This window comes from Argentina silus (assembly GCF_951799395.1).
Source record: "Argentina silus genome assembly, chromosome: 14".
In the NCBI taxonomy this organism is placed as follows: domain Eukaryota; kingdom Metazoa; phylum Chordata; class Actinopteri; order Argentiniformes; family Argentinidae; genus Argentina; species Argentina silus.
In genome coordinates, this window is record NC_139668.1 from 18,190,637 (window position 1) to 18,208,136 (window position 17,500).

Consider the following 17,500-nt stretch of genomic DNA (forward strand, 5'->3'; position numbering starts at 1 on the left):
CCTCAACTCCAACTGCTTACCACAACAGATGCATTCTCAGGCACACCTGCCTCTGGTCCTTCAGAAAATTAGGATTATCCGAGAAAATAAAGATGAGAAGTCAGTCAAATCCTTATAAAAAAGATAACAATGTAGTTTTATCTTTCCATAGCACTCTGCGTGTTACGGCCAAAAACATGTAGGCTAATAGCTCTCTCTGATGTAGGCTTATTCCAAGCAGGTAAGGTAACCACAAACTCAAGTTCCGGATTTTTTTTTATCCGCGCCTGAATGAGTAGAGCATGTCCGTGGCACCACCGCGTACATCCATTTCATCTCCGTTATCTCTTTCCGTTACCGAGGGCGAATGGCGCAACCGAGACAATAACCGCGGACGCATTGTTCATATTCCATTTGGCTAATTATCATCAGCTCGCGGGTGGATGAGAGGCGGGCAGAGGAGGAGGGGTGGGATTCATAAGAAAGAGGATTAGACGGTCCTGAGCCATCTGTGTTCAGGGGGAATTAACTAGGCTACTGTATCCTACCACCTCACCCCACATAGACCACACACACGTACACACACACACGCACACAGATACAGATACAGACACAGACACACACACACACACACACACACAGACAAACACACACACAAACACACACACACACACACACACACACACAGATACAGACACAGACACACACAGACAAACACACACACACACACACACACACACACACACACACACACACACTCACACACACACACACACAGGCACAGGCACACTTTACCTAAAATAAACAATTGCATGCATTTTCAGACTTATATGCCTCGGTGGATGTGACAGGAGTTTACTCCATCAGGAACTGAGACGCATTCTATGTCCTGCATTAAATGACTGGGCTAGTATGTCCACAATCCATCACAAGAGCACTGTCACTGTCACACCCGTCAGCAATTGGTTTTTTTGCTGTTGGTTTTCCGGTTGTGAAGAAGGTGAGACAATAGATTAAAGACGAGAGAAACTCCGGTCAGTTCCATCAGCTGACGTTACTGGCCAAGACAGGTCAGCAGCGCAAGTAGAGACGGAACTGTCCTCTCTCTATGGCACACCAGGGGGGACCGCAGACCGGGAAATACGATCCGGCGGATCGTAATACCAGCGGTTGACCACCTGTTTTGACGTAAGATACGTTGCGTAAGAGACTTGCGTTTCGGGTGGCAGTATTGGGCATTCACTTCGGCTGGTTAAGTTTAGGCATTCATTTCGACTGGTTAAGTTTAGATACGATCGCCCCCAGAACGAAATGATTTGGAGACTGGGTTGCTATGGCACCAGCCGTCACCTGCACCGTGGTTTCCAGTGGCAACTGTAACGCCCCCTGAAAACACTGCCATGGCTGCTCCCCTGACAGACTCTGAGATGAGACAAATAACTAGACTTCAGGTAAACACAACCAACACTTGCGCAACACACACGATGTAAGGGTGATTGAGACGGGTGACAAGCGCAACAACCGTCAACAATTAGTCTCACTTAGTCGAGTCGTGAATGAGTCGTTGAGAGGCAAATTGGAACATAACTCGTTTAAGAGTGTACGTTTGCTGCTTTTGCTTGCTTTAACTGGATAAACATTGTGTGTGTCAGAGAGAGGAGGGTATCCGACGGCTGAGCAGTCACCTGTCATGGCCAGAGTTCTCCGGGGACGCGCCGCGGGAGCGCGCCCATCAGCAGTTCGTTTACGACAGCACCATGTTCGCCGCTGCCCGGGGCCTCCCCTGGCCTGATGTGATTGCAGTGGCAAGAATGACCAAAGGTATCTTCCCTGAGCTGAAAGGTCAGTCTGGTACTGTATTGTATTCCCACTGGGACCATATATACTGAAAAATGTATGCACTCACTGCAATGTAACTCGCTTTCATAAAAGCGTCAGCTAAATGGCATATATTATATATTATAAATGCCCATACAATGGACTCGGTCCTGGTTTGATTAAGTTGAAGTTAACGTTTATTTGTCATTACATCATATTCAAGTACACAATGCAACGAAATGCGTAAGGCAGAGCAGCTCTACAACATCAATCAGCATCAACAATACAGTGTAGTAAGTATAAAATGCAAACATAAATATAAGCACTAAACATAGTTTTAGTAAATAACTACAGTAATTACAGTAAAATAAAAATATACAGAACGTACAGAATCACATGCAGAGCTAGTTCTGTGAGATGGAGCTGCATGGAGTGGAGCTGCTCTCAACCTGTCTGTCTACCACTGCTCTCAGATCAGTGCTCTGTAAGATGTAGACTGTTAGGAGACATGCTGACCATCCTGTGATGGTGAGTGATCAAGTTAGGTGTGACAAGAACTATCAAACCAATTAAGGTGGTAAGGCTTTGTATCCTGCTTCAGACAGGGTGATGGATCAAATGGGTAAAACACTAGAAGAGCTGAGGTAAAACTCAGTTCTGGGATCAGACCACACAGCTGGACCTGCTGCCGACTACACCAAGTAAATTATTCCTTAAACACAGAAGTTGTCACTGTCTTTTTATTTTCTGACAGCTTGCAGAGGAGGGACAGATCGATCGAAGTTCTCAAACGGCTCACTTTTTTTGACTAGACCAGGCTGTCAATGGAAAAGCCTGCCAACGACTTGCAATTAAACAAATATGTTCGGCCACTTCTGAGGAGCGATTATTCTTTTCCCCTCCACAGGTTTGGATGTCTCCAGAGTGCTGTGTCTGATCAGGGATAGGTTGTCTGAATGTTTGCCCCGCCTCACACCTGCCCACCACATGACGCTGTTCCACTACCTGTCTGACACCTGCGTTGCTAGGCGACGGCTGCTCCAGGCCGTGGTGGGCGGAGCCAGTCACCTGTCAATTAGCCAGGCTCACCTGGAGGTACAGGTGCCCCCCGCCCCCCCTCCCCTGGCACAGGTAGGGTTCACACGGTCACCACTATTACCGAGTTCTTCGGAAAAAAGCATGTTCAAAGAAACCTGACTTTAAATTATTTCGTTCATCTAAAAATACATACCATATTCATTATGTATACATTACAGAATTATACATTATAACATACGTATAACATGTAAATAACAGTAAATATCACAGTATAACGTACATTATACGTTATATATTACATATATTTGTTTGCTGAGGGCAATAACATCCAGAGATGATCATTGAAATTGTATTGTGCCAAAATAAGTCCAGTATGTCTGCTGCCATGAGACCGTGTCTGTTCTACTGATTGCAGTTGTTTGATCTCAACCCTGCTGCTAGGGCATTGATGTGTGTCTGTGGGAGCGCCAGCAGGCACAATTACAGCTCACCATCGCTGAGCAACAGAAGAGGGAGGAGCTCCAGCATCTACGGGAGGGGTCAGGAGTCATTCTGGAGGAGCTTGACACTCCGAAGGAAGGAAGAATGGACAGACAGGTACACACACACACACACACAGGTTGCATTCCAGGTATGCAACCTGTGTGTGTGTGTGTGTGTGTGTGTGTGTCTCTCTGTGTCTGTGCAGGTCAGCAGATTGCTGTATCATATGTGGTTCCTAAGATGTTAAACAGTCATGGCGCTGTGAGATGTTAGAACATTGAGCGTGACCACAATGTAGATGATCTGGAACCCGGCCAGATCTGGAACATTCTGGCTAGTTTCTGCCCTCTCCATTTGTCTGGGTGTCTGTCACGCTTCCGCTAGCGTCTGACATAGCATGGCGCCTTGCCTCCCCGACTTGAAGTCCAATTTCCATCATTTCAGCCACTCAAGCACGATTCTCAGTGTCTATCTAGGTCACGACGATCCTCTGTTGCCAAGAACAACCCAGCTTTTGACCTTGAGATTGTTTTCTGGTGATGCGTCCTCTGTGGCTCAGTTGGTAGAGCATGGGGCCAACTTAGGTTGCTTAGGTTGTGGGTTTGATTCCCCGCTGGGACCATATATACTGAAAAATGTATGCACTCACTGCAATGTAAGTTGCTTTGGATGAAAGGGTCAGCTAAATGGCGTATATGCATGGTGCTGTGAGGGCCAGGAGGGAGATGATGTTCATAACCATATTGCTGTGCTGTTTTGTTGCCATCTCTCCAGGCTGTTTTGGAGCTGGTGCAGGGCGCTGTGAAAGCCAGAGGGGGCTTACTGCTGGACCGACTTCTGAGAGAGAGCAGCTTGGTGCACCATCTACTGGAGCTCAAACTGCAACACACAGCCTTGACCACCGGGGGGCTTCATCACACACCAGCCTCACACACACCCCCATAGACCACTCACACACACAGAGACAGAGACAGAGAGAGAGAGAGAGAGAGAGAGACACACACACACACACACACACACACACACACACACACACACACGCCCAGGGTGAAGTGAGGCAATCTAGAGAAGGCTGGGGTCACCAAATAAAGTAGACTTTGAGTTTTCATGTGTGGATTTCTGAGGAAGAGATGAGGTTACCATCTGTCCAGGACATACGCCGTCAATCTAAAATGTGGTATTTCACCCATTTTCAATCATAAATCACAAGGAAAGTCTGTTAATATGTTTATTGACTTTTTTCGTCATGCCTGGCTGAGTGAAATGGTTGTTGTACGTGCAATAAACGAGAAACACAGGACAGAGAAGACGACAGTACATGCTTGAAAAAAGTTAATTTAATGGAGAAAGTCTTTTGGTTGGACAGAAAAAGCTGCAAATAATAACACTGGTTCTACTGTATTTAGAAAAATATATTTAATGTTATAACAATGCAAGGGTGATAGTAGTATCAACTGTTTCTGGGAGACAGCCAGGCTGCTGTAAGGAGAGCAAAGCACAGATGGACACACAGGGTAGCCTAGACTACAAAGCGCTAATACGTTCAGCGTTCAGAAACACTTAGTGCCAAATGAGGAGTAATAGCACTAGGTTTCAGTAGAAAGCTAAAATAATAATAATAACTTACTATTAAATTACAAATAAACTGTTAAATAAATAAATTACACTTTTTTCTTTTTTTTTTAAAAAGCACACAAGTGCAAAAGAGCAACAGCACTGTGATGCCATCACCCTGACAGAGTCCGCCTCCCTGTTTGGTGTGCTGTACCGGAACCACCGACGCAGCACTTCTCCCCGGGCGGAGTCCCAACCGCAGATCCGCGCGCGTCACCCGAATCGTCTTAAGTGACGAAAAAACCGCGTGCGTACGTTTCCTATTGACATCGCGAGACCGACTCGAATTTTGGAATACGGCTCGCGGACGGTGGAGTTCGGATTCCACCCGGAGGCTTCTAAACCCGGCGGGTTTTGTTTCTAACAACATTGGTATGACTAGACAACTAGTAAACATAGTTGAGTGTAGTAAAGCTATAATCAGGCAACTATGGCTAGAGCATCAGTAACTATGCTTACATTACCAGTAGCTATGGTTACAGCACCAGTAGCTATGGTTACAGCACCAGTATGTTAACAGAACCCTGTGACTCTGAGGAGTGAGAGTAGGTCAGGTTCCTTATTGGTTTGCAACAGTACACATTTGTATATAACATACACTTCCAGAAACACATGATGTATCTGACACAATGGGCCGGTTTCACAGACTAGGCTTAAGCCCAGTCCTAGACTAAAAAGCATCCTCAGTGGCAATTTGCCATTGAAAGTGTGAATTAGTCCAGGTATGAATTAGTCCAGGACTAGGCTTAAGCCTTGTCTGTGGAACCAGCCCATAAAGTCTCAGCTAAGCCAGCCATGGTACATCTACCATTCTCTTCTGTAACACAGTTTATGGGAGTGGGCGATTGTCTACATAATCCTATCGTCCCCCTCTGAAGCCACCGATCCTCCATGTAATCGTCCGAAAGGGGAGTTGGGACAGGTGGAGCGTATAGTTGGGTTGGGCGGTATAACGGTAATATAACGGTAACCCGTGGGATTTAAAACTGCCAAATGAAGAGCGTCTTTTTTCTATTGAGGATATGTAACGGTGTCGCTGCCAGCGCTGAGGAGAGAGGGAGGGAGGGAGAGGGAGGGAGGGAGGGAGAACATTTTTTTTTTCTCTCAGCTGAGAGAGAAGGAGGGGGAGGAGCTAGAGCTGCGTTTTCACCTCACACACAGTATAGGAGTGAGATCTGTTCTTTTTTGCCTATTTCTTGGTAACAGCTGTTTGTTTTAGTTTTTTTGCCAAGATAGCACCAGTCGCCTACGTTAAACATGGCCAGTACACAGAGGGGAAGACGGTATAGCACATACATAATTTTGATTTTCAATGTACATTAAACATATGGAGCAAAGATGGCTCCCGCCATCTCCCCGCATTTGAAATGCAGGTAAAATACATAATGTCAACCTGCTGAAACAGGAGAGTAGGCGATTATTTACTTCAGAAACATAGCTCTTAAACGCGCGATAAAAAACTGCATTTCTCCCGTTTTAAACGGGCAAAGAATTGTCTTCAAAGCGCAAAGGAATCTCGGTTGATGATCCTGTAATGATCCGTTATTTAGGACTGATTCAGTTTAATGATGAGGAGGAGTGTATTGAGGAAGAGGGACGGTCTTCACACTATGTGCAGGCTGGGTGGTCTGGGCATGCTCAGTAAGCATCTGCAAACCTGTTGCCAGGGGCGATGTGTGTGAGCATGGTCTGGACGAGCTCCGGGAGGTCATAGTCGTGCTTCCACCCCCAGTCCTTCCGCGCAGCGCTGTCCTCAAAGGCCATTGGCCAGCTGTCCGCTAGGGGAGGAGTCACAGAAGGGAGGAGTCAGGAAGGTTGTAAAAGATCTACAGGGTGTCAAGCGGGATGTCATTTAGGAACCCTGTCACTCCCAGTATCAAGCTATGGATATTGCTAACTGAGGTTAGCTGATTCAAATCAAATCTGATTCAAATCAAGTGTATTCGTCCCGTACAGCACCAGTCAAAAGTTTGGACACACCTTGCCAAGAGTGTGCGAAGCTGTCATCAAAGCAAAAAAGTGGCTACTTTGAAGAATCTAAAATATAAAACACATTCTGGTTTGTTTAACACATTTTTTGTTTACTACATAATTCCATAGTTTTGATGTCTTCCATATTAATCTACAATGTAGAAAATAATAAAAAAATAAATAAAGAAAAACCATTGAATGAGAAGGTGTGTCCAAACCTGACTGGTACTGTACATGGCATACAGTCGTAAGTGACATCATGAAATGCTTTGGCGTCTTGCTCCTCGATCAACAACAACAGTCAACAACGACAAGGACCCTGCTACACCGCTGTGACCTCCTGCCGACTGAGCCGACGGCGGGCGGCGAGGGCCTCTCACCTATAGCCTGTCGCGCGGGGTCGATGTTGTACGTGACCCTCAGGTCAGGCAGCAGCTTCTGCATCTCCAGCGTGAGCGTGTGTGGCGTGAAGCTCATGGCGTTGATGTTGTAGGTGCGGGTGCTGAGGGCGTGCGCGGGCGCCTCCAGGACCTCCAGGGTGGCCCTCAGGCAGTCGTCGATGTACATCATGGGCATCCTGGTGTCGCTGCGCAGGTTGCACTCAAACGCGCCGCTCTTCACCGCCGCGTGGAAGATCTGCACGGCGTAGTCTAGACGGAGGGAGGGAGGGGGGGAGATGATGGGGGGGGGAGGGGGGAGAGAGAGATGGAGATGATGGGGGGGGAGAGAGAGAGAGATGGAGATGATGGGGGGGGGGGAGGGGGGAGAGAGAGATGGAGATGATGGGGGGGAGAGAGAGAGAGATGGAGATGATGGGGGAGGGGGGGAGTGAGAGATGGAGATGATGGGAGGAGAGAGAGAGAGAGAGAGAGAGAGAGATGGAGATGATGGGGGAGGGGGGGAGAGAGAGAGAGAGAGAGAGATGGAGATGATGGGGTGGGGGGGAGAGAGAGAGAGAGAGTGAGAGTGAAGCACTGCAACAAGCATAGCCTACGTATGAGACGTAGAACAACTTTGTGGCGGAAAAGTGGAACCATGAATCGAGGGCTTGTACTGAACAAGGATCGTTAACAAGTATCGGGTCATTTGAGAGAAAACACCCCTATTTGTTCCTAGTGACGGTTTACCTGAGGGGAGGTGGGGGTTGGATACGGGTTGGGGTCTCACCTGTAGTGCCCCCTCCTGGCTGGGAGTCAGCAGAGATGATCCCAGGGTACCTGAGACAACGAAAGTCTAACCCGAACCTGTGATGGAAATACTGAGAGAGAGAGAGAGAGAGAGAGAGAGACAGACAGACACAGAGAGATACAGAGAGAGAGAGACAGCGAGAGAGAGAGAGACAGACAGACAGACAGACAGAGAGAGACAGAGAGAGAGAGAGAGAGAGAGAGAGAGACAGAGAGACACAGAAGGGTTTAGGTCAAAACGGGAGAAAGTCGGAGGCCAGAGGATACGCCACCGGATTGACCCTAAACTCCGGGGCTCTATAGGTGTGTCTTACCTCTCCCATCAGTTCAGCGTGCACCTTGGAGACCCCGTAAATAGTGCGAGGTCTCTGAACACACAGGTCAGGGGTGGGGTCTCTAGGAGACGAGGGGCCGAAGGCGCCAATGGTGCTAGGAACAAACACACGAAGACCATGCTCTGCTGATATGTCTAATATGTTATGGAGACCTTTGGAGAGAGGGAGAAGGTTAGAATGTGAGTGCGTGCGCCCGGAGAGGAGTCTGTCCTAGAGATCTCTTTGTGTGTGTGTGTGTGTGTGTGTGTGTGTGTGTGTGTGTGTGTGTGTGTACACTTATTGATATTTTGAAGCAGGTGTAACACTGTTCTCTAGCAGAATAATGTTAATGATGTTGAGTGTGTGTGTGTGTGTGTGTGTGTGTGTGTACACTTATTGATATTTTGAAGCAGGTGTAACACTGTTCTCTAGCAGAATAATGTTAATGATGTTGTGTGTGTGTGTGTGTGTGTGCGTGTGTACCTGTGATGTTGACTTCTCTTGCCAGTGAAACATTGTTCTCTCCCACAGCAGACAGCACAGCTGAGTAGTGGACCAGCCAGCTAATGTTATTGTTCACCACGATCTCCCTGAGGTTCTTGTAGTCCAGGATGTCAGAGTAGATAAAAGGACCTATGGGACAAAACACAGCTTATCACGCATGCACACATTTACACGCCTGCACACACACACACACACACACACACACACACACACACACACACACACACACACACACACACACACACACACACACACACACACACACACACACACTAAGTAATCGCTACATAGGTCCGCTACAAGGACGCATACAATAGAAGACAAGCTACAGACAAGCAAACAAGCAAGAATATAGACAAGAAAACAAGCACACACACACACACACACAGGCACGCACGCACATGCACGCACACACACACACACATGCACTCACCACTGTGGTAGACATGGTTGGGGGGTTTCCTGATGTCTGACAGAATCACATTGTTTTTACCATATCGTCTCCTGAAAGAGCCAGTGAGTTGGTTAATACCACAACAGACAGGAGCAAAGTTCCAATACAGCCATTATCATTTGGTAGATAATTGTCTTTTTAATGATGTTCCAAACTGTTGATTTTGGCAAGTCTAGGGTTTTGGCTATGGTTTTCTTGGCTATATTTCTCAGATTTTTCAGCCTAATATTGGCTTCCTTGACTTTCATTGACACGTCTTTGGTCCTGATGTTGACAGACACCAATAGCAAATAGGGGAGTCAAAGCCTCGAATCAATACTAGACTACACTGTCTTATGCCTGCACAAATGATGTGACGGAACACACCTGACTTACCAGAAACACCTGTCAAGCCAATTGTCCCGTTACTTTTGGGTACTCTAAAATAAGGGGACTATGCATAAAAAAGTGTTGTAATTTCTGAATGGTGAAAGCAACAAATACAAAATGTATAGTTTGATTTAAAATCCAAACTTTTGGAGAGTAGAGCCCAAAGAAAAACACTGTCCCATTACTTAGGCAGGGCACTGTGGATTATCAATGACAGACTGGAGAACCGCCTTCAAACTGGTCACACATACTGACCAATCTGTGACCGTTGAAAAACAGCCTCTGCCAATCAGTGAAAGGTATGCAAATCACTTACCTGAGCAATTTAGCAAGCCCAACCCCCAGCTGGCCCAGCCCCCCTGAAACAGATAACAGGGTTGTCATGCATACAAGGTTGCCATGGAGACCTAGCATCACAAGTCGGGGAACAGACAGGCTTGTGACCCTGACAACTTCTACACACTTCTTAGTCAGTAAGTGACGATCAGAATCGTACAGACTGTACCTTTGAGGGAGAGAACACACTGCTACACCTCGCTGGTTACAGAGCACAGTCAGAACAGACATAAACACATATAGATCGATAGGTAGTTTAGTTCCCTACCGGTGATCAGGACTTTAGGGGGATCTGCCTCTGTGTAGGACGAGTGGAAGCGGATGTCGGAATTGGCTTCTTGACGCGAGGAGAAACTGATGCCACGCACCGCGACGCTGAGCGACTCAACGCCGCGGGCCGGTCTCCACGTTGCACTTGTCAGCAACCTCCTGACCAGAGTCATCCTGTTGTCGCGCCGGGGACGACAACAGACACAGTTGATACTTACTGCTATGTACAACACTTACCCCGCCGGCCTATAATTAGCTACCTACGAGAAGATTAGCGCCCTCCCCTTGCCCCCTGGCTTTAACAGTCAGCTAACAGTCACTGCTGACTGTGTCTGTCTGTCTCCTCAGCTTCACCAATTACCAAGCAAGGCTTTACTGACCAGACGACTAGTAAGTAGAGACCCAGTGACACACCGACACAGACAGGTCAGCAACGGACGAGTTATCTTTCAAAAAAACAAAACAGACTCCGCAGCTACGAGACAAGATGCTGAGTTAGCTTGCTGGTTTACCCTTGGTTGGCAGCTAGCTAGTTAGCTCCGTTAACAAAGTCACCCATGCGTTGACTGGTGCTGTCTGGCATTCAGTGTAGCTAGCTACCGTGTAAACGTGGCTGTCTGGTTCGGACGGGGGTGTAGTAGTATGCACTCGCTAGCTAGCTTAGCACCAAGCAATAAACTAAAAGGCTAACACAACTTAAGGCAAGTTAGTTCCTCATAGACCTTTAACTAAAACAAGTCAGTACCTACCTGGATATGAAGAGCAAATCGCGTTATATTCGCTAAAGGCTGTTGTCCCTCGTTCACCAACAGGCAGTGGCTGCATTAATTCTGATAATGGATGGATTTATACAGGGCACCAGTTGCATGTCTTGAGAAAAGGTTAATCTGGCCCTGATTGGCTGATGCCTCAGAGGCTCGATTGCCCCGCCTTCAGGCATTACGCTCACACACACACACACACACACACACACACGCACGCACGCACGCACGCACACACACCCACACGCACGCACACGACATGATTTGAGGAGGTTAAACTCTCTGTGCCATACGGTAACCTGCAGCAGAATCATCACCAGTAGTTTTAGTATTTTAAATTAAATAAAACACTCCACACCAGGCACTATAACCCCTATATCCTGAATTCTATAGGAACAGTGAATGGTTCATTTAATCCCCAAGTCCTCAGGAGGAGGATTACTACTTTCACCACAGGGGAGGGATATGCAGCGACCCCCCTCCCGTCTCTCTCTCCTTCGTGAGTTATCTGTTGACTGCTCTGCTTCGTGAGTTATATGACTGCTCTCCACATGTCTTGCCGTTGCTTTCCTTATGTAAAAGGACAAATTATTCAACTCCTCTGTGTTTAATATGAAAACAATCATACTCATTGGCTGAGTCACAGCTGCCCACTGACAGTCTTGTTATTGTCATAGTCTTGACTAGCTGCCAGTTCCGACTGCAGAAAGACACTGTTTTCATGCCCCAGTTGAATGTGAACAACTGGGTATGGTGACGCTACAATACTGTCTTTCACAAAGCACCAAGTTCATTATCAACCTCCAAACAATGAACTACATTGTTGATGGGATTTCTAAAATACGCTCCTAACGGTGCAGTCACATCTTCTCTGGGGCGATTGTTTTTGTTGTAATCGACTGCACAATAATGTTGACTTTATTCAGTGCATCAGAGGGTTTCTAGCGTCAGAACTGAGAAGTCAGAGTCTGGCCGAGTTTATACTGACAATAGACAAGACTAAACTGCAGGCAAGAAAATACTATAGAGAATCAAATCAAATCAAATTTTAATTGTCATTTACACAACACACAGGATACAATGTAATGAAATGCTTTAGGGTAAGCAACTCCTCAACAATGCAACAGTCAAACAATATCAATATCTCATTACAGTGCAATTTCATAATAATAACAACATGAGGAAACAATAACAATAGCAAAACGTTGGCGATAGCCCAAAGTGTGACGTGTCACAGAGAGCAGCAACAACACTCACAATGAGGAAGTGTGCGAGTGCGTGTGCGTGTGCGTGTGGAGATGTTTGAGGCGAGTGTGGACTGTGGAGACTATGCTGCCAGTCTCAGGTCAAAGGTCAGGATAGGCTAATGTAAGAGACAATGCCCTTTCCAGATTAATAATGCTAGAGCTAGGGTTCAAGTTTGGGCAAATAGCTTGCGGAAGTGCCGGAGCTATGGTTAGGGTTGGAACTAGGGTTAGGGTCGGGGATAGGATTAGGGTTGGGGATAGGGTTAGGGCCGGAGCTATGGTTAGGGTTGGAACTAGGGTTAGGGTTGGGGATAGGATTAGGGTTGGGGATAGGGTTAGGGTTAGGGCCAGAGCTATGGTTAGGGTTGGAACTAGGGTTAGGGTTAGGGATAGGGATAGGGTTAGGGCCGGAGCTAGGGATAGGGTTGGAACTAGGGTTAGGGTTGGGGATAGGGTTAGGGTTGGGGATAGGGTTAGGGCCGGAGCTAGGGATAGGGTTGGAACTAGGGTTAGGGTTGGGGATAGGGTTAGGGTTGGGGATAGGGTTAGGGCTGGAGCTAGGGTTAGGGTGTTAACCCCCTTTATCCGAGCTACATTTTCTGGCCCAAGCTCATATGCAGACTGTTCTTATCGATCTTCTCCTCCTCCCTCACTGCAGTGATCAGTCACTGGAATCTCATCATGGCCACTGTCACCACGTACTGGTGCAGGAACAAACTGCCATGATATCCTACCATAACTCAGCAACCACCCACACTCCCTTTCAGCCACACCGGCGTGGCCCCACCAGCAGATGTCACTGTTTCACAAATTAGGCATCACTTGTCATATAATTGTATCTTCATATCTCCTACCGTTAGCGAATCAATTAAATTGTAAATATTTGGTTAATGAAATATTCATGGCTGTGCTTGATTTTATTTTCATTGAGTATCTGGAGCTCTGAAATGCGTGAAATTGGCTGTTCTTCGCAGTCGGCTGGCTGGCTCAGTGCTACCGTTTGCTATGGTAATGGGGCCTCTCTGTCAAAACGCAATGAGTGGCGGCGAAAAAGGTACAGGCCCCAACACGGTTCCTAGTGGTTCAAAAAGACTCAAGAGAAAGACAAAATGCCTGTGTGCATGACAGGTGATGTGTTTTGTTTGACTGTGGTTCCACTGGCATGAATCTGAGTGACCCTACCAACATTTTTGGGGTTAAAAACGCCACTGGCCACACGGCAATTGTAGTCATGACAACAGATAGGCTATCTCCAATGGACACACACAGAGAGAGAGAGAGAGAGAGAGAGAGAGAGAGAGAGAGAGAGAGAGAGAGAGAGAGAGAGAGAGAGAGAGAGAAGTGCAAACAAGGATTAAGGAAGCAAGGGTTGAGGGAGGGGATGATGAAGCAATGGTGATCACCACAGCCTCGGCACTCTTTTTCTCACTCTTTTCATCGCTGTCTCTCCCCCACCCCTCCACACGGCTCAAGCACACACATGTTCTGGGTGATTAGGCTGGCTGAGCCGTGGGCCAAGCGAGAGGGGAGACATGGGTGGAGAGAGGAAGATAGGCGTATATTGATGCTCCCACCAACTTTGAGAGAGAAAAAAATCCCGCCTCTCACCCCCCCCCCCTCTCTGTGCAGATGTTGTGCTGCCCGATAGAGGGCGGAGTGTGTGTGTGTGTGTGTGTGTGTGTGTGTGTGTGTGTGTGTGTGTGTGTGTGTGTGTGTGTGTGTGTGTGGTGTGTGGGTGTGTGTGTGTGTGTGCTACAGTGCTGAGCTGCTGCCTGAGCGGCGCAGAGGGGCTCGAGCTGCGGGAAGAACCGGACAGACGACGTAGCCCATACCCGCGCCCCGGTAGGCCTATGACGTGTGTATCAGTGGGATGAGGCGTGCGGGACTCCTTACGGTTAAGGGAAACAAGTAGACGGAGGCACGCAGAGGCAGATTCAGACAATTAGTTGGCCTACAGAGCTCGAGATGGACAGTTAATTCGGTGTCTGCTCACACGCATCTCACGACCGTGAGATGCATTACGTCATAGACTACCGTCGCCTTAGATGACCGCGCGCTCAGGCAGGCAGGGGATGCGAAACTTGGGTAGAACGGGAACTGATTCCACTGCTGCTCGCGAGCGCCCGGTGCCGGTGCCGGAGGTGGGGGAGCCGCCGTCGCGCGGCCGCCGGGTCTGATGGCTCCTCGCGCCCCGGGAGGGACTAAGACACCGTCACCGCGCTACGAGAGAGACAGGTATCTGGGAAGTGACGTATCCGCCTCCTACGGGAAAGCAGAACGGTGTGTGTGTGTGTTCGGGAGAGGAGCGGGAACATGGCCGCGCAGTCCGACGGAGGAACGGGCACGGCGGGAGTTGTGTGCGGGTTTGCGCAACTGTATGATGGGGAAGCGGACGAGCCTCTGGACTCGGCGGCGATCTACATCTGTCAGTGCTGCCGGTCCTCTGCCTGCTACTGGGGCTGCCGCTCCGCCTGCCTGGGGACCCTACTGGGGGTTAACCAGGCTGGAGCCGGTGTCAGGGAGACCCACTGCCCCCCTCAGGAGCGCCTGTGGTTGGACTGCCTGTGGATTGTCCTTGCTCTGCTGGTCTTCTTCTGGGACGTCGGCACGGACCTGTTTCTTGCGGCGGACTACTACTCCCGACAGGACTATCTGTGGTTCGGCCTCACGCTGTTCTTCGTGCTCGTGCCGTCGGTGTTGGTCCAGATCCTAAGTTTCCGATGGTTCGTGCAGGATTCAACCGGGGGAGGGCTCGGGGTGGTGGAGGGGTTAACGAGGCGTGGGACGGCGAGCCTGGGAACGGTCTATCCGGGGAGAGACCGAGTCAGACTGGCCTCGGTTTGGCTGTGGCAGGTCATCATCCACATTTTGCAGCTGGGACAAGTGTGGAGGTAAGGACATCTAGCCTTCCTGTGTGTGAGTGTGTGTGTGTGTGTGTGTGTGTGTGTGTGTGTGTGTGTGTGTGTGTGTGTGTGTGTGTGTGTGTGTGTGTGTGTGTGTGTATGTGTGGCAGCTGTGCGCCTGTGTGCCTGTGAGTGAGTGTGTGTGTGTGTGTGTCACTCCTGCTTTCTCCATCTCCCCTTCAGCCATGTTTGTCCTTCTTGGAGGAGTGGACTGTCTCTTCCCACTGCTTGTGTGAGAGTGTCAGAGTGGATTCTGTGTTTCGTTTGCTGTCAGAAGAAAAGCAGTCTTCCTGAAAGAGCTGTCCATGGTCCTGAAAAAGCCCAGTCCTGCTGGTTAGAGGCTGTGTGTGTATGTGAGTGTGTGTGTGTGTGTGTGTGTGTATAGCTTTCTGCTCTGTGGAAAAACGGTGTCACAGTTCACACAGAGAGACCCAGCATGCACAGGGAGTACAAAGAGGAGCATCTGTGCTCCTGGCTGTTCATACACACACGCATGCACACACATACACACACACACGCACATGCGCACGCACGCACACACACACACACACACACACACTAGTAGCAGATGGGAGGTGATAATTGTGGTGTAAAATGTAATTGGCTCACTGCTCAGTGATCATACAGGCAGACATGGGTTCTGTTCAAATACTGTCGGCCGACGTCAATAACATCCTTTCTTGACTCCTATCTTGAGGTATTTTTTGTCTCCCGCAACGAAACTGTGGAGGGGACAATGGAGCCTCTGTCCGTCTGAAACTGTGGAGGGGACAATGGAGCCTCTGTCCGTCTGAAACTGTGGAGGGGACAATGGAGCCTCTGTCCGTCCATTCATAGGTCACCCTCTTTACCTCCGACACCGCTGGGACAAGTTTGGCCAGACTTGGGTGAACGATGCGTCTCGCCATCGAGATCCGTTGTTAGGGGTCTTGAGGTGACACCTCTTCATCTCGCGACGGCGCGGCTCAAGTGATTGGTTGTTATTATTAACAACTTCAATAATAGGGTGCAGACAGGAGAGTCCAAGCCTTTTCAGACCGCACCTTCTGACCAATGGACTGGTTTCAAATAATACTGTCAAACCTGCCGTGAACCAAATAAGCACCAAAAGCTCTGGTGACATTTCATCCCACCTCAGATCCGTAGACTGTTTTCAAATGGACACAAAGCTGGAAGACGCAAGACTGATGATGATGAACCCAATAAGCACTACATGTTCTGGTGACTTTTCAGTAATTTGACATTTTTACCAAATCACACAAGGAGGGGCGGCACATCATTCATTGGGGAGGGGGGGGGGGCGCGGGGGGGGGAGGGGGGGGGGGCATTAAAATTTGATTGACTTATTTTTGTATTTATTGAACTTGTATGTATTTAACTTGTATTTACCTTGTAACATGCTGTTAGCCTTCTCCCACCTCCTCATATGCAGATCAGTGGTGATGTCAGTCGGAGGAAGGCGGGGCTTGATCAGGGCCATGGTTGGTTGTTGTTGTTGTTGGCCTGAATGAAACAGAGCTTCGCTGAGCAGCCAGGATGTGTTTGGGACTCCTCAGGGTGTAGTAGTGTAGTAACATCTTGCATTATGGACGGAGCTTCCTACAACTGTTTGTTTCTCTCTCTCTCTCCCTCTCTCCTCCCCCTCCCTCTCTCTCTCGATCTCTCGATCTAGCTCTCTCTATTTTTCTCTCTCCCTCTCTCTCTCTCTCTCTCTCCCTCTCTCTTTCTCTCTCTCTCTCTCGCTCTCTCCCCCCTCTCTCTCTCGCTCTCTCTCCCCCCCCTCTCTCTCTCTCTCTCTCTCTTGGTCTCTCTCTCTCTCTCTCTCTCTCTCTCTCTCTCTCTCTCTGCTCCCCCCTCTCTCTCTACCCCCCCCCCCCCCCCCTCTCTCTCTCAGATTATTCTTTAACAGTGTGTGTGTGTGTGCCTGAGGGAGATGAAGAGAGGGGTAGAGGGATGAGGAGTGTGTGCGTGCTTGGCTGCACGTGAGTGTTGAGAGTTGGGGGTTGGATGTGATTTCAGTCATGTGTGTAGGGTTAAGCCAACCCCCCCCCCTCCGATGGCAGCAGAATGGACTGTCCCATACATGGGTCTGTGAAATGGTACGGTCTGATTGAGATAGATCACTGTGAGATGGAGGGAAGAGGGAGAATGGGAAAAAAAAGAGCGTGCACAGGCAGAATGAGAGTAAAGGGGGAGGGGGAGGGGAGGAGTAAAGGAGGAGTAAGGGTCAGTGAAGGAAGGGAGAGCAGGAT

The 17,500-nt window shown here is 48.7% G+C and overlaps 3 protein-coding genes across 3 annotated transcripts in view; 2 read left to right on the top strand and 1 right to left on the bottom strand.

Annotated features, from left to right (window-relative positions):
• Positions 1–1,379: 1,379 nt before the first annotated feature.
• On the top strand, positions 1,380–4,263 carry cUnh8orf74 (chromosome Un C8orf74 homolog; the record flags this gene model as incomplete). The annotated part of the gene is made up of 5 exons (XM_083684247.1): positions 1,380–1,430; positions 1,632–1,821; positions 2,705–2,928; positions 3,277–3,432; positions 4,093–4,263. The coding sequence occupies 5 exons, from the start codon at positions 1,380–1,382 to the stop codon at positions 4,261–4,263; spliced, it is 792 nt and encodes a 263-aa protein (XP_083540373.1).
• Positions 4,264–4,681: 418 nt separating this feature from the next.
• On the bottom strand, positions 4,682–11,161 carry LOC310815594 (L-threonine 3-dehydrogenase, mitochondrial-like). Its single transcript, XM_083685437.1, has 9 exons — positions 11,087–11,161; positions 10,336–10,511; positions 10,048–10,090; positions 9,342–9,412; positions 8,888–9,037; positions 8,405–8,577; positions 8,071–8,161; positions 7,284–7,553; positions 4,682–6,710 (listed from the first exon to the last, which is right to left on the bottom strand). The coding sequence occupies exons 2-9, from the start codon at positions 10,508–10,510 to the stop codon at positions 6,571–6,573; spliced, it is 1,113 nt and encodes a 370-aa protein (XP_083541563.1). The 5' UTR covers position 10,511; positions 11,087–11,161; the 3' UTR covers positions 4,682–6,570.
• Positions 11,162–14,606: 3,445 nt separating this feature from the next.
• Positions 14,607–17,500, top strand: part of xkr6a (XK, Kell blood group complex subunit-related family, member 6a) — a gene marked incomplete at its 3' end in the record, with an annotated part of 5,334 nt that continues 2,440 nt past the window's right edge. The window contains 1 exon segment of the mRNA XM_083685476.1: positions 14,607–15,236. Coding sequence (XP_083541602.1) covers positions 14,659–15,236 — 578 coding nt within the window. The 5' untranslated portion in view covers positions 14,607–14,658.